Source organism: Oncorhynchus nerka, linkage group LG4 (assembly GCF_034236695.1).
Source record: "Oncorhynchus nerka isolate Pitt River linkage group LG4, Oner_Uvic_2.0, whole genome shotgun sequence".
NCBI lineage: Eukaryota > Metazoa > Chordata > Actinopteri > Salmoniformes > Salmonidae > Oncorhynchus > Oncorhynchus nerka.
Genome location: NC_088399.1, coordinates 99,319,195 through 99,336,504, shown reverse-complemented (window position 1 = coordinate 99,336,504; position 17,310 = coordinate 99,319,195). Strand labels below are relative to the sequence as shown.

The 17,310-nt window shown below is 49.6% G+C and overlaps 1 protein-coding gene across 1 annotated transcript in view; it reads right to left on the bottom strand.

The window, feature by feature from the left end:
* The window catches only part of LOC115127591 (CUB and sushi domain-containing protein 2-like), a 967,797-nt gene extending 953,135 nt beyond the window's left edge, over positions 1 to 14,662 (bottom strand). The window contains 1 exon segment of the mRNA XM_065018162.1: positions 14,407 to 14,662. Within this exon segment, the coding sequence (XP_064874234.1) occupies positions 14,407 to 14,623 (217 nt within the window). The 5' untranslated portion in view covers positions 14,624 to 14,662.
* Positions 14,663 to 17,310: the final 2,648 nt, after the last annotated feature.

The following is a 17,310-nucleotide window of genomic DNA, read 5'->3' as shown; positions in this document are numbered from 1 at the left end:
CAGATAGATAGTTAGGAACTGGCCTAGACTGAGACAGGACAGATAGATAGCTAGGAACTGGCCTAGACTGAGACAGGACTGATAGATGTCTGGGAACTGGCCTAGACTGAGACAGGACAGATAGATAGCTGGGAACTGGCCTAGACTGAGACAGGACTGATAGATGTCTGGGAACTGGCCTAGACTGAGACAGGACAGATAGATAGCTGGGAACTGGCCTAGACTGAGACAGGACTGATAGATAGCTAGGAACTGGCCTAGACTGAGACAGGACAGATAGATAGTTAGGAACTGGCCTAGACTGAGACAGGACAGATAGATAGCTAGGAACTGGCCTAGACAGACAGGACTGATAGATGTCTGGGAACTGGCCTAGACTGAGACAGGACAGATAGATAGCTGGGAACTGGCCTAGACTGAGACAGGACTGATAGATGTCTGGGAACTGGCCTAGACTGAGACAGGACAGATAGATAGCTGGGAACTGGAACTGAGACAGGACTGATAGATAGCTCTGGCCTAGACTGAGACAGGACAGATAGATAGTTAGGAACTGGCCTAACTGAGACAGGACAGATAGATAGCTAGGAACTGGCCTAGACTGAGACAGGACTGATAGATGTCTGGGAACTGGCCTAGACTGAGACAGGACAGATAGATAGCTGGGAACTGGCCTAGACTGAGACAGGACTGATAGATGTCTGGGAACTGGCCTAGACTGAGACAGGACAGATAGATAGCTGGGAACTGGCCTAGACTGAGACAGGACTGATAGATAGCTAGGAACTGGCCTAGACTGAGACAGTACAGATAAAGAAATATATACAGAAATATAAGAGAGTTAAGTTAGAGGACGCCTAAAGGCATTAGCGTTGCTGAACTAATCGTGTAGGATCTGTGATAAGAGAACGGTAAATCATCTCTATAAAGGATACCCTGATCTGACAGGATGGATCTTTGAATAGAGAACAGTAAATCATCTCTATAAAGGATACCCTGATCTGACAGGAAGGATCTTTGAATAGAGAACAGTAAATCATCTCTATAAAGGATACCCTGGTCTGACAGGATGGATCTTTGAATAGAGAATGGTAAATCATCTCTATAAAGGATACCCTGATCTGACAGGAAGGATCTTTGAATAGAGAACAGTAAATCATCTCTATAAAGAATACCCTGGTCTGACAGGATGGATCTTTGAATAGAGAACAGTAAATCATCTCTATAAAGAATACCCTGATCTGACAGGATGGATCTTTGAATAGAAAACAGTAAATCCTCTCTATAAAGAATACCCTGGTCTGACAGGATGGATCTTTGAATAGAGAACAGTAAATCATCTCTATAAAGGATACCCTGGTCTGACAGGATGGATCTTTGAATAGAGAACAGTAAATCATCTCTATAAAGAATACCCTGGTCTGACAGGATGGCGCCCTAATCCCTTGATAGTGCACAACTTTGGACCAGAGTCCACTCCCAAATGACACACTATTCCCTTTATATTGCACTATTTTTGTCCAGGGCAGATAGGTCTATACACATGATATCCAGGTCTACAGGCGGAGAGAGTCACGACCAATAGACACATCCTGTCTGATGGAGAGAGCGAGGGAGAGAAAGAGAGAGAGAGAGAGAGGGAGGGAGAGGGAGAGAGAGAGAGAGAGAGAGGGAGAGAGAGAGAGAGCAAGGGAGAGATAGAGAGAGAGAGAGAGAGAGAGAGAGAGAGAGAGAGAGAGAGAGAAACTGATCCATTGACTGATTATAAGTGTCTCGTGAAATGGGGGCAACACACACAACTGATCGGATTTTATATAGCCTGAGCGAGGGAAAGGGACAATGGCCCTCTGAATGTCTCATTTATGGATGTCTTTCAAACAGAGTTTCTAAAAAGGTAGGATACTGTAAAGACTAGCTGTAATATCTGCTTCCAACTCACATTCTCAAACACATAGATCCCCTGAACGCAGATCACTCTCCAGATCCCAATCACCTGAATTCTGATCACCTGTTCACATACCTGTATGTCACACTAATTAGTTCAGTTCTTTGCACCACATCACTGTGAGGTATTGTTTGTTTTGTGACACATGTCTTTCAGAGGGCTGGGTTTCCTGTAATTTACTCCTCTCGTGTTTGATAGTTTCTGCCTGCCTCTCTAACGAAGCCTTTTGCCTATTCCCTGCCTGTCCCTGGACCCAGCTACCTGCCTCCTCCTGTCTATGACCTTCTGCCTGCCCCTGAACCCAGCTACCTGCCTCCTCCTGTCTATGACCTTCTGCCTGCCCCTGGACCCAGCTACCTGCCTCCTCCTGTGTATGACCTTCTGCCTGCCCCTGGACCCAGCTACCTGCCTCCTCCTGTCTATGACCTTCTGCCTGCCCCTGGACCCAGCTACCTGCCTCCTCCTGTCTATGACATTCTGCCTGTCCCTGGACCCAACTACCTGCCTCCTCCTGTCTATGACCTTCTGCCTGCCCCTGGACCCAGCTACCTGCCTCCTCCTGTCTATGACCTTCTGCCTGCCCCTGGACCCAGCTACCTGCCTCCTCCTGTCTATGACCTTCTGCCTGCCCCTGGACCCAGCTACCTGCCTCCTCCTGTCTATGACCTTCTGCCTGCCCCTGGACCCAGCTACCTGCCTCCTCCTGTCTATGACCTTCTGCCTGCACCTGGACCCAGCTACCTGCCTCTGGACCCAGCTACCTGCCTCCTCCTGTCTATGACCTTCTGCCTGTACCTGGACCCAGCTACCTGCCTCTGGACCCAGCTACCTGCCTCCTCCTGTCTATGACCTTCTGCCTGCCCCTGGACCCAGCTACCTGCCTCTGGACCCAGCTACCTGCCTCCTCCTGTCTATGACCTTCTGCCTGCCCCTGGACCCAGATACCTGCCTCTGGACCCAGCTACCTGCCTCCTCCTGTCTGTGACCTTCTGCCTGCACCTGGACCCAGCTACCTGCCTCTGGACCCAGCTACCTGCCTCCTCCTGTCTATGACCTTCTGCCTGCACCTGGACCCAGCTACCTGCCTCTGGACCCAGCTACCTGCCTCCTCCTGTGTATGACCTTCTGCCTGCCCCTGGATCCAGCTACCTGTCTCCTCCTGTGTATGACCTTCTGCCTGCCTCTGGACCCAGCTACCTGCCTCCTCCTGTCTATGACCTTCTGCCTGCCCCTGGACCCAGCTACCTGCCTCCTCATGTCTATGACCTTCTGCCTGCCCCTGGACCCAGCTACCTGCCTCCTCCTGTGTATGACCTTCTGCCTGCCCCTGGACCCAGCTACCTGCCTCCTCCTGTGTATGACCTCCTGCCTGCCCCTGGACCCAGCTACCTGCCTCCTCCTGTCTATGACCTTCTGCCTGTCCCTGGGCCCAGCTACCTGCCTCCTCCTGTGTATGACCTTCTGCGTGTCCCTGGACCCAGTTACCTGCCTCCTCCTGCGGTTCTTTACCTATAAATACCTGCCGCGCCCTGAGCCTGATACCAGCTCTGTCTCCCATCGGGTTCATTACACTAGCCTACCCCTGAGCTTGATACCAGCTCTGTCTCCCATCGGGTTCATTACACTAGCCTACCCGTGAGCTTTCCTTGCGTGATGTCAAATGTTTCCCTCCATTTCTTCCGCGTGAACCTCGTTTGTGACAAAGTTTGTTGCTGCCAACATGTTTGCTAACCTGACTATAATATCCAATTGTCCAATCAAACGCCCTGTCTTGTAATATTAATAACAAATAGCAAAGTCTAGTTATCTTTATCATGTATTTCAAATGTTGGTAAAGCCTCATATTTGTTTTGTTTGGTAATCGCTCATATGGCCCTCCGGGCAGATCTCTCTTTAGGCACGGGCAGCTCTTTCTTCAGGCACGGGCAGCTCTCTCTTTAGTCACGGGCAGCTCTCTCTTTAGGCACGGGCAGCTCTCTCTTTAGGCACGGGCAGCTCTCTCTTTAGTCACGGGCAGCTCTCTCTTCAGGCACGGGCAGCTCTCTCTTTAGTCACGGGCAGCTCTCTCTTTAGGCACGGGCAGCTCTCTCTTTAGGCACGGGCAGCTCTCTCTTTAGTCACGGGTAGCTCTCTCTTTAGGCACGGGCAGCTCTCTCTTTAGGCACGGGCAGCTCTCTCTTCAGGCATGGGCAGCTCTCTCTTTAGTCACGGGTAGCTCTCTCTTTAGGCACGGGCAGCTCTCTCTTTAGGCACGGGCAGCTCTCTCTTTAGTCACGGGCAGCTCTCTCTTTAGGCACGGGCAGATCTCTCTTTAGGCACGGGCAGCTCTCTCTTTAGGCACCGGCAGCTCTCTCTTTAATCACGGGCAGCTCTCTCTTTAGGCACGGGCAGATCTCTCTTTAGGCACAGGCAGCTCTATCTTTCGGCACGGGCAGCCCTCTCTTTCGGCACGGGCAGCCCTCTCTTTTGGCACGGGCAGATCTCTCTTTAGGCACAGGCAGCTCTATCTTTCGGCACGGGCAGCCCTCTCTTTCGGCACGGGCAGCCCTCTCTTTTGGCACGGGCAGCACTCTCTTTATGCACGGGCAGCTCTCTCTATTTGGTTTCTCTGATTTCGGGGTGTTTCCCAAGTTGATTGTAAAATGTTTGTCATTTTGATAAACGACATATTAGTATTGACCATCCTTATGTAAATGTAGTAATATTATTGCCTGTAAAGTGTGCTAGGACTATTCATATACAATTGACCTGTTTAGAGGTGCAAATGGTTTATTGAGGTCATACGTGTTTCAAAGTGAATGGTGTAGGTGCCAGAGAGAGAGAGAGAGAGAAATGAGAAAAGGAAAGAGCAACAACGAACCCCCAGAAAGACCCCGTTCTGCCATTTGACTGTATGTATGTGGCCATAATCGCCATATTACAACTCCATAGCTGTGAACAGTCCGTGCCAAACCCAAGTATATTGCTCTTTTCCATCCCGCCAGAGAGCGTCATGCTTTGGGCGTTACAGCTGGCTGAGCAGCTGAAGGGCGGGAACTATCCGTGGAGCTGACCCGAACTGCAGCTGAACTATCCGTGGTGCTGACCCGAACTGCAGCTGAAGGGCGGGAACTATCCATGGTGCTGACCCGAACTGCACCTGAACTATCCGTGGTGCTGACCCGAACTGCAGCTGAAGGGCGGGAACTATCCATGGTGCTGACCCGAACTGCACCTGAACTATCCGTGGTGCTGAACTGAACTGCAGCTGAAGGGCAGGAACTATCCGTGGTGCTGACCCGAACTGCACCTGAACTATCCGTGGAGCTGACCCGAACTGCAGCTGAAGGGCGGGAACTATCCATGGTGCTGACCCGAACTGCACCTGAACTATCCGTGGTGCTGACCCGAACTGCAGTTGAAGGGTGGGAACTATCCGTGGTGCTGACCCGAACTGCACCTGAACTATCCGTGGTGCTGACCCGAACTAAAGCTGTAGGGTGGGAACTATCCATGGTGCTGACCCGAACTGCACCTGAACTATCCGTGGAGCTGACCCGAACTGCACCTGAACTATCCGTGGAGCTGACCCGAACTAAGGCTGAAGGGCGGGAACTATCCATGGTGCTGACCCGAACTGCACCTGAACTATCCGTGGAGCTGACCCGAACTAAAGCTGAAGGGCGGGAACTATCCATGGTGCTGAACCAAACTGCAGCTGAACTGTCTGTGGTGCTGACCCGAACTGCACCTGAACTGTCCGTGGAGGTGACCCGAACTGCACCTGAACTGTCCGTGGAGCTGACCCGAACTGCAGCTGAACTGTCCGTGGAGCTGACCCGAACTGCACCTGAACTGTCCGTGGAGCTGACCCGAACTGCAGCTGAACTGTCCGTGGAGCTGAACCGAACTGCAGCTGAACTGTCCGTGGTGCTGAACTGAACTGCAGCTGAAGGGCAGGAACTATCCGTGGTGCTGACCCGAACTGCACCTGAACTGTCCGTGGAGCTGACCCGAACTGCAGCTGAACTGTCCGTGAAGCTGAACCGAACTGCAGCTGAACTGTCCGTGGAGCTGAACCGAACTGCAGCTGAAGGGCAGGAACTATCCGTGGTGCTGAACCGAACTGCACCTGAACTATCCATGGAGCTGACCCGAACTGCAGCTGAACTATCCGTGGTGCTGACCCGAACTGCAGCTGAAGGGCGGGAACTATCCGTGGTGCTGAACCGAACTGCAGCTGAAGGGCAGGAACTATCCGTGGAGCTGAACCGAACTGCACCTGAACTATCCGTGGAGCTGAACCGAACTGCAGCTGAACTATCAGTGGAGCTGACCCGAACTGCAGCTGAACTGTCCGTGGTGCTGAACCGAACTGCAGCTGAACTGTCCGTGGTGCTGAACCGAACTGCAGCTGAACTGTCCGTGGTGCTGAACCGAACTGCAGCTGAACTGTCCGTGGTGCTGAACCGAACTGCAGCTGAAGGGCAGGAACTATCCGTGGTGCTGAACCGAACTGCAACTGAAGGGCAGGAACTATCCGTGGAGCTGAACCGAACTGCAGCTGAACTATCCGTGTTGCTGAACCGAACTGCAGCTGAAGGGCGGGAACTATCCGTGGTGCTGAACCGAACTGCAGCTGAACTATCCGTGGTGCTGAACCGAACTGCAGCTGAACTATCCGTGGTGCTGAACCGAACTGCAGCTGTTTATCTCGGGTCCTCCGCCTCTGAGAAAGAAAGCTGTCCCTGGGCCTAAAAACGCAACTCTGTCGCTGCGTCAGAGGAAGCTGCCTTGTCTCTTGTCAGAATGCTCTATGCATACAGATGAATGAAAACGAAGTGCTACGGTGTGATTTGGGACACGGGCAAGTATATATGAATACGTTATGGCTCTCTATGTATATCTAAACAACATGCTTTGAGCTGCTGTGTTCTTCCCTCTTGTCACTATCAATGAAAGCATTGAGGATACGACCACAGACGCTCTCTTCTGAAACTATAACGAAAAGCCAGTTGATTTCAAACAAAGATCAAGAGGTCCTGGAATGCCTTGTATAGCTTGGAGGGGGTGTAGTAGGTGTGTGTGTGTGTGTGTGTGTGTGTGTGTGTGTGTGTGTGTGTGTGTGTGTGTGTGTGTGTGTGTGTGTGTTTAGAAACTCCAGAGACTTGCCATGAAAGCAGCTGTTCATCTCGTTTGGTCCATTAAGACTCGAGAGATCAACTTGACAAATACGAGTCTCCTGTGTGTGAGCAATCAACCACAACCACACACACACACACACACACACACACACACACACACACACACACACACACACATTTAGACAGAGCAAGTGTAGGTTACGTCACCTTTGTCCATGAATAACTAACGGCACCCAACTGAAAGATGAAAAAAGGAGCGCTACCCTCAGCTGTTGTCCTGCCGCCATGCGCCCCCGTTAACATTACAGCCCGTTGCATCAGGGCCACACACTGACAGCGCTACTTCAGGATAGCCTAAAGACGAGGCTTGATTAACTGACTGTAACCGGAGACTGGTGCGGTAAATTCAGAAGAAAAGAGAGAAGCAAGGCAAGGACGAAACGTGATGCCCGAGAAGGCAGGCCGGCGGGCCGTGTGGGCAGACATGTGGGTGTATTGGCTTGATGGTCTCATGCGAGAGGGGACTGACAGGTTACCTAATATCGTCAAGCTGGCGAGCGCCTCTGCTGTGGTTAACGTCGAAGCACATATAGCTGGCTGATTGGTGAGACGTCAACTGCAATCTTGCTGAGCAGTCTTTCCACCTCCTTTACCTCTCCCCATCTCCTATCCTCCCTCCCTCCCTCTTTTTTTCCACAGTTCTATCCTCTTGGTTCTATCCATCCTCTTGGATCTTTCCATCCTCTTGGTTCTATACATCCTGTTGGTTCTTTCCAGCCTCATGGTTTTATCAATCCACTTTGTTCTATCCATCCTCTTGGTTCTATCCATCCTATTGGTTCTATCCAGCTCTTGGTTCTATCTATCCTCTTGGTTCTATCCAGCCTCTCAAGTAATCTCCTCTCATTTTCCAGTTCTTTCATCCCAGGAATAAATTAATGAAGATGTATTACTGTATTGAGCCGGGAATCCGTGGGGACCGCGGTATTGAGCCGGAAGTCTGTGGGGACCGTGGTATTGAGCCGGGAGTCTGTGGGGACCGTGGTATTGAGCCGGGAGTCCGTGGGGACTGTGGTATTGAGCCGGGAGTCCGTGGGGACCGTGGTATTGAGCCGGGAGTCCGAGGGGACCGTGGTATCGAGCCGGGAGTCTGTGGGGACCGTGGTATCGAGCCGGGAGTCCGTGGGGACCGTGATATTGAGCCGGGAGTCCGTGGGGACCGTGGTATTGAGCCGGGAGTCTTTGGGGACCGTGATATTGAGCCGGGAGTCCGTGGGGACCGTGGTATTGAGCCGGGAGTCTTTGGGGACCGTGGTATTGAGCCGGGAGTCCGTGGGGACCGTGATATTAAGCCGGGAGTCTGTGGGGACCGTGGTATTGAGCCGGGAGTCCGTAGGGACTGTGGTATTGAACCGGGAGACTCTGTGATGTATGGAGAGAGTTAGACTCTGTGATGTGTGGAGAGAGTTAGACTCTGTGATGTATGGAGGGAGTTAGACTCTGATGTATGGAGAGAGTTAGACTCTGTGATGTGTGGAGAGAGTTAGACTCTGTGATGTGATGTATGGAGAGAGTTAGACTCTGTGATGTGATGTATGGAGAGAGTTAGACTCTGTGATGTATGGAGAGAGTTAGACTCTGTGATGTGATGTGTGGAGAGAGTTAGACTCTGTGATGTATGGAGAGAGTTAGACTCTGTGATGTATGGAGAGAGTTAGACTCTGTGATGTATGGAGAGAGTTAGACTATGTGATGTGATGTATGGAGAGAGTTAGACTCTGTGATGTATGGAGAGAGTTAGACTATGTGATGTGATGTATGGAGAGAGTTAGACTCTGTGATGTATGGAGAGAGTTAGACTCTGTGATGTGATGTATGGAGAGAGTTAGACTCTGTGATGTATGGAGAGAGTTAGACTCTGTGATGTATGGAGAGAGTTAGACTCTGTGATGTGATGTATGGAGAGAGTTAGACTCTGTGATGTGATGTAGGGAGAGAGTTAGACTCTGTGATGTGATGTGTGGAGAGAGTTAGACTCTGTGATGTGATGTGTGGAGAGAGTTAGACTCTGTGATGTGTGGAGAGAGTTAGACTCTGTGATGTGTGGAGAGAGTTAGACTCTGTGATGTGTGGAGAGAGTTAGACTCTGTGATGTATGGAGAGAGTTAGACTCTGTGATGTATGGAGAGAGTTAGACTCTGTGATGTATGGAGAGAGTTAGACTCTGTGATGTATGGAGAGAGTTAGACTCTGTGATGTATGGAGAGAGTTAGACTTGTATGGAGAGAGTTAGACTCTGTGATGTATGGAGAGAGTTAGACTCTGTGATGTATGGAGAGAGTTAGACTCTGTGATGTGATGTGTGGAGAGAGTTAGACTCTGTGATGTATGGAGAGAGTTAGACTCTGTGATGTATGGAGAGAGTTAGACTCTGTGATGTATGGAGAGAGTTAGACTATGTGATGTGATGTATGGAGAGAGTTAGACTCTGTGATGTATGGAGAGAGTTAGACTCTGTGATGTATGGAGAGAGTTAGACTATGTGATGTGATGTATGGAGAGAGTTAGACTCTGTGATGTATGGAGAGAGTTAGACTATGTGATGTGATGTATGGAGAGAGTTAGACTGTGATGTATGGAGAGAGTTAGACTCTGTGATGTATGGAGAGAGTTAGACTCTGTGATGTATGGAGAGAGTTAGACTCTGTGATGTGATGTGTGGAGAGAGTTAGACTCTGTGATGTGATGTGTGGAGAGAGTTAGACTCTGTGATGTGTGGAGAGAGTTAGACTCTGTGATGTGTGGAGAGAGTTAGACTCTGTGATGTGTGGAGAGAGTTAGACTCTGTGATGTATGGAGAGAGTTAGACTCTGTGATGTATGGAGAGAGTTAGACTCTGTGATGTATGGAGAGAGTTAGACTCTGTGATGTATGGAGAGAGTTAGACTCTGTGATGTATGGAGAGAGTTAGACTCTGTGATGTGATGTATGGAGAGAGTTAGACTCTGTGATGTATGGAGAGAGTTAGACTCTGTGATGTGATGTGTGGAGAGAGTTAGACTCTGTGATGTATGGAGAGAGTTAGACTCTGTGATGTATGGAGAGAGTTAGACTCTGTGATGTATGGAGAGAGTTAGACTATGTGATGTGATGTATGGAGAGAGTTAGACTCTGTGATGTATGGAGAGGACTATGTGATGTGATGTATGGAGAGAGTTAGACTCTGTGATGTATGGAGAGAGTTAGACTATGTGATGTGATGTATGGAGTTAGACTCTGTGATGTATGGAGAGAGTTAGACTCTGTGATGTGATGTATGGAGAGAGTTAGACTCTGTGATGTATGGAGAGAGTTAGACTCTGTGATGTATGGAGAGAGTTAGACTCTGTGATGTGATGTATGGAGAGAGTTAGACTCTGTGATGTGATGTAGGGAGAGAGTTAGACTCTGTGATGTGATGTGTGGAGAGAGTTAGACTCTGTGATGTGATGTATGGAGAGAGTTAGACTCTGTGATGTGTGGAGAGAGTTAGACTCTGTGATGTATGGAGAGAGTTAGACTCTGTGATGTGTGGAGAGAGTTAGACTCTGTGATGTATGGAGAGAGTTAGACTCTGTGATGTATGGAGAGAGTTAGACTCTGTGATGTATGGAGAGAGTTAGACTCTGTGATGTATGGAGAGAGTTAGACTCTGTGATGTATGGAGAGAGTTAGACTCTGTGATGTATGGAGAGAGTTAGACTCTGTGATGTATGGAGAGAGTTAGACTCTGTGATGTACAGAGAGAGTTAGACTCTGTGATGTATGGAGAGAGTTAGACTCTGTGATGTACGGAGAGAGTTAGACTCTGTGATGTATGGAGAGAGTTAGACTCTGTGATGTGTGGAGAGAGTTAGACTCTGTGATGTATGGAGAGAGTTAGACTCTGTGATGTGATGTGTGGAGAGAGTTAGACTCTGTGATGTGATGTATGGAGAGAGTTAGACTCTGTGATGTGTGGAGAGAGTTAGACTCTGTGCTCTGCAGAGATCTACTTGTCAGTATAGTGTGAGGCTCTAGTGCCGCTCAATGGGAGGACAGGGTAACTGCTGCTGGTGGCTGGCAACACTACACGGGTGGGGGGGAATGATAGTCATGACACACGGATGCTTATTTTAGAATATCCGTTCTGAAGAGCTTTGAAGGCCAGTATGACACAATTATTGGAAATGCTTTTGGAAATGGCGGCGTGGGGATAGGGTGGCGTGGGGATAGGGCGGCGTGGGGATAGGGCGGCGTGGGGATAGGGTGGCGTGGAGATAGGGTGGCGTGGAGATAGGGGCGGCGTGGGGATAGGGCGGCGTGGGGATAGGGCGGCGTGGGGATAGGGCGGCGTGGGGATAGGGTGGCGTGGGGATAGGGCGGCGTGGAGATAGGGTGGCGTGGGAATAGGGCGGCGTGGGGATAGGGCGGCGTGGGGATAGGGCGGCGTGGGGATAGGGTGGCGTGGGGATAGGGTGGCGTGGAGATAGGGGTGGCGTGGAGATAGGGTGGCGTGGGGATAGGGCGGCGTGGGGATAGGGGGCGTGGGGATAGGGTGGCGTGGGGATAGGGTGGCGTGGAGATAAGGCGGCGTGGAGATAGGGTGGCGTGGGGATAGGGTGGCGTGGGGATAGGGCGGCGTGGGGATAGGGCGGCGTGGGGATAGGGTGGCGTGGAGATAGGGCGGCGTGGGGATAGGGTGGCTTGGGGATAGGGCGGCGTGGGGATAGGACGGCGTGGGGATAGGGTGGCGTGGGGATAGGGTGGCGTGGGGATAGGGTGGCGTGGGGATAGGGGCGTGGGGATAGGGTGGCGTGGGGATAGGGTGGCGTGGGGATAGGGTGGCGTGGGGATAGGGTGGCGTGGGGATAGGGCGGCGTGGGGATAGGGTGGCGTGGAGATAGGGCGGCGTGGGGATAGGGTGGCGTGGGGATAGGGTGGCGTGGAGATAGGGCGGCGTGGGGATAGGGTGGCGTGGGGATAGGGTGTGTGTTTGTCATTACATGTTTTACTGTTCACAGAGGTAGAACATGTCTGTCTGAAAATGACACTCCACCTCTCCACAACACTATATAGTCAAGCCACATTCTCTGGGTACAATAGAGCTATAAAACCATTGGTCGAGAGTCCAGCAATTGAAGGTATCGATGGAGAGTCGTTTCGTTATCAAGTTGGTCACTAGAAACCCATGTCGATTTTGGACGTTTGAAATCAGTCCCGAACACATTAGGGCTCACCTCCAAAATGTCAAAAATAAAAAAGAAAAGTTCCTCTGAGTATTGGGCTCGACACTCAGGGCCAGAGCAGCCTCCTTAGATTACTGCATCAAGGCAGTTCACTACTGTCTAGCAAGCAGGTAAGAGTACTTGATCATGCTAAACGGAAAAAGCACCTTTTTTTTTAATGAAATTGTTATTCGTTTTATTAATTTCCAAAACCATAAACGTAACCCTTAACCACTCGGAATAAATACCGATACATCACTTTAGAGTTGTTTCTGCTTTAACCCTGTAACTACGCAGGATGAACCCTGTAACCACGCAGGATGAACCCTGTAACCACGCAGGATTAGTGGGTAGAAAATATCGACGTTTTATTCAATTACGTCAAATACCGAAGTGAAACTTGAGATCACGTTGCTGCAAGTTAGTCAACGACGGTGACGGACCATGGTGACTAATTAGTGTTTCGTTGTGGATAGCTTCAGAAGGAGTTTGTGGAAGCTATGCTATCTAAATCTGAGTCATATAAATACAAATAAACCAATTCAATCGTATTCTATGATCTGAGCGATGTAGAGAGGAAGTGTGTGATACACAGCCAAGAAACAAGCCAATCGTTGTCCATTTTGAGCACATCCACAGAACCATTGGTAGTGTTGTGCAACTGGATCCATGGTGGTAAGTTAGGTGACTGTTTAAATCCAATCCTCGACATGAACTGAGGTCAGTGCTAAAACGGCCTTGCAATGCATTAATTATTGTGTTATAAGACGCGTTGTATAACCACCCACTGTGGAGCATGTGACTGTGTGTGCATCCCCAAAATAGCACTATATCCTCGATAGTGCACTCCTTTTTGACCAGAGCCCTGAACATTATAGATAATATATACGGTACCGTTTGGGACAAAAACTGATATCGAACTGACCGTCTGAACTTCTCATCCAATGGTATCCTTGGCTCCCTCTAAAAATAGTTCCAGTATCCATATTGTCATGATGCCAAGCAAGACCGCGATAAAACCCGGGGGTTGTCACTTTGCCCCCCCACCCCCCCCCCCACACACAAAAAAAATAAAAAGTGGGTCCATTTACAATGTCTATTGCAGCTGCCCACTTTCAGACACAACACCGAAACAACAGAAAATGGGATAAACATGGCACACCTGAAAAAAATGTCACCAGATGCAAAAACTAATGTGTTTGAATGAGTGTAGTTGGAAGGACTGTAAACCCTATATGTCAACTGCACATTTATTTCAACATGCATATCGTAGTTATAAATCCATACCAAATGTAATTGTGCAAATGCTCTAAATGCCCCCCCCAAACAGCCACACGCGCACGCACACGCACGCACACACACGTATGTCCGGATTTCGTACCTATACGATAAAGTCTGAAGTTTTCTGATAGAATCGGGACCCGTGGACAGCTCAGGGACAATAACCCCATTGCTTTTCCTCGCGGAGAGCGTTAAAAGGCAAGGCTGAGATTAAACCCCCCCCACTTGTAGGCGAAGTAATACTATCCATGAGATGACTAAAATAAAAGAACGATGAGAAATACTCAATACACATAATTACATCATGACATACAGATGTTCGGACACGCTCTCCCGCGACCACTTTATCGATTCACTGGCGTCTCTAGCAGCGCTACAAACGGTGTAGCCCGTCGCCACCGAATCAAGCCCAGCAGCGCCGAGGAACACTCCATTCTGTCTGACAGTATAAGAGGCTTTTATCTTTTCGCCCCGCCATTCCTCCTATCCCTTCTTTCCGTGAAAACACACAATTCGATTATGAAATGCAATGCTGCTCGTGTCCACAGAACACCGAGGGAGAAACCACGGGAGAGAGCTCGCTGTGCTCAGCATTCCACTGTGTCAGAAAACACGGTCATCCACCCACACCCACATTAACTTTCCCCCCCTTGGAATGAAAAGGGACATTCACTACCATCTAAATTGGTCATTTGGTATTCCGGTAGTGAGCGGGAATAACATTGCGTCTCCTCTTCCATCAGTCATTCAATATTCAACACAGTGCAGCAGCAACAGCAGTAGTTATAGGAGGGAAACTTACCCTCAGTACCCTTAACCGAGGTTGAGGCTGCCAGTAGCCCCATAAACAAGAACAGGACCCGGTTCCAATGGTGCGCTGCTACTCCTGCCTTCATTGATGCAAAAATCCCTATTCCCTCCGCTTTCCTTGGCCCGGTCCTGGTATGCCTGCTAATACATCTGCATTCTGTCCTACGAACATGCCCGGTAATGTGTCCGGTTCCGTACCAGTTCGAAGAGGCGGTCATGGCAGGTGTTTGTTTTTTCTTCTTCGGGGGCAGCAGGCACGTTTTATTAGACGGGTTTAGAAATAAGATTCACTTGGTGGTGGTGGTGTCGGCACTGAGAGAAATCCCAATGCATCGAGGCTCGGCACCGGCAACAGGACTGGACCATGTCATGCGGACCGCGGGGTTAGCAGAATCTCACCGGAGAAGGATTCTCACACTGAGGAGGAGGAGATAAAAAGCCAGAGCCCACTCACGCCAGACGAATAAAAAAGTGGTGCCTTATCCACCACGAGAAACAATCACACAAATCCCTCTTCTACTCAAAATGTTAGATTCGATTCGAGAGGATGAATAAAAGCGAGAGATCCCTTTCTTTTGCCTTTTTCCCTACGGGACAAGTACTGGCGTTGATGGGCTTCTTATCTATTCCCAGTTAACAAGAGGTAACATCACCAATGTTGATAATCCACATTTAACAGGTCCGTTGAACGCAGGAACGCCGTAGAATAACGGATAAGACTATAGGTTGTCCAAATCCACCAAAACTGTTCCTTTTCAAAAGTTCCCCACCCACAAGATATTCAGAATCATTTTGATGATGTGAGCAATGAATAGATAGTTTATTTCCAGTAGACTAGGCTATCGCTGCCTTCCTAAAGCGGTACATTAAAACCAGTACTGTCTCTATCTCTGGTTCTTACGCCAAGAGTCAGACTGCAGACCTGCTCCCACTCTCACTCTCCCTCTGCACCCCCCTCCCCTCTCTCACTCTCACTCTGCACCCCCTCCCCTCTCTCTCACTCTCACTCTGTCTCTCTCTGTCTCTGTCTCGCGCTCTCCCTCTGTCTCTCTCTCTCTCCCTCTGTCTCCCTCTCCCTCTGTCTCTCTCTCCATCTGTCTCTGTCTCCCTCTCCCTCTGTCTCTGTCTCCCTCTGTCTCTCTCTCTCTCCCTCTGTCTCTCTCTCCCTCTGTCTCCCTCTCCCTCCATCTGTCTCCATCTCCCTCTGTCTCCCTCTCCCTCTGTCTCTGTCTCCCTCTGTCTCTCTCTCCCCCAATCTCTCTCTCTCGGTGACTCTCACTCTGTCTCTCTCTCTCCCGCTGTCTCTCTCTGTCTCTCTCTGTCTCTGTCTCTCTCTCTCTCTCTCTCTCTCTCTGTCTCTCTCTCTCTCCCTCTCTCTTTCTCTCTCTCTCTCTCTCTCTCTCTCGTTCTCTCTCTCTCGTGTGTGAGCGTGCTCTGATCTGTCTCTTTCTCTCTGGGAAAGAAGAATTTCTCTTCGCAGTAATCCAGAGATGTGGACTAACTCAACATGTTTCCTCTCATTCTGAATTCACTGGGGATGTTGACTGAATGCATTATGGCCAGCATTTATAAAATATAAGTGAAAATATTGTTTGATTGTGATAATTATATTTAGGTGGAATTTGCTGTCTTCGACACTATGGATTGGTGTCACATGTATTCACAACTCCAAACCATCCCAACTCAAGCGCTACCCTTTCCATAGAGCAACACTTACGCAGCTATTAGCCACTCCCCACAGCCCTTACACTTGTTGTGACAAATAACCTATACCTATTCAACTGTGATGTCATGGACAAAATGTATCCACAACCCTTCACATCTCAGGGGCTAATCTAATCTGCCCTATATTTCTCCACAACCCATCACATCTCAGGGGCTAATCTAATCTGCCCTATATCTCTCCACAACCCATCACATCTCAGGGGCTAATCTAATCTGCCCTATATCTCTCCACAACCCATCACACCTCAGGGGCTAATCTAATCTGCCCTATATCTCTCCACAACCCATCACACCTCAGGGGCTAATCTAATCTGCCCTATATCTCTCCACAACCCATCACACCTCAGGGGCTAATCTAATCTGCCCTGTATATCTCCACAACCCATCACATCTCAGGAGCTAATCTAATCTGCCCTATATCTCTCCACAACCCATCACACCTCAGGGGCTAATCTAATCTGCCCTATATCTCTCCACAACCCATCACACCTCAGGGGCTAATCTAATCTGCCCTGTATATCTCCACAACCCATCACATCTCAGGAGCTAATATAATCTGCCCTATATCTCTCCACAACCCATCACACCTCAGGGGCTAATCTAATCTGCCCTATATCTCTCCACAACCCATCACACCTCAGGGGCTAATCTAATCTGCCCTATATCTCTCCACAACCCATCACACCTCAGGGGCTAATCTAATCTGCCCTGTATATCTCCACAACCCATCACATCTCAGGAGCTAATCTAATCTGCCCTATATCTCTCCACAACCCATCACACCTCAGGGGCTAATCTAATCTGCCCTGTATATCTCCACAACCCATCACATCTCAGGGGCTAATCTAATCTGCCCTATATCTCTCCACAACCCTTCACATCTCAGGGGCTAATCTAATCTGCCCTATATCTCTCCACAACCCATCACACCTCAGGGGCTAATCTAATCTGCCCTATATCTCTCCACAACCCATCACATCTCAGGGGCTAATCCAATCTGCCCGATATCTCTCCACAACCCATCACACCTCAGGGGCTAATCTAATCTGCCCTATATCTCTCCACAACCCATCACATCTCAGGGGCTAATCTAATCTGCCCTATATCTCTCCACAACCCATCACACCTCAGGGGCTAATCTAATCTGCCCTGTATATCTCCACAACCCATCACATCTCAG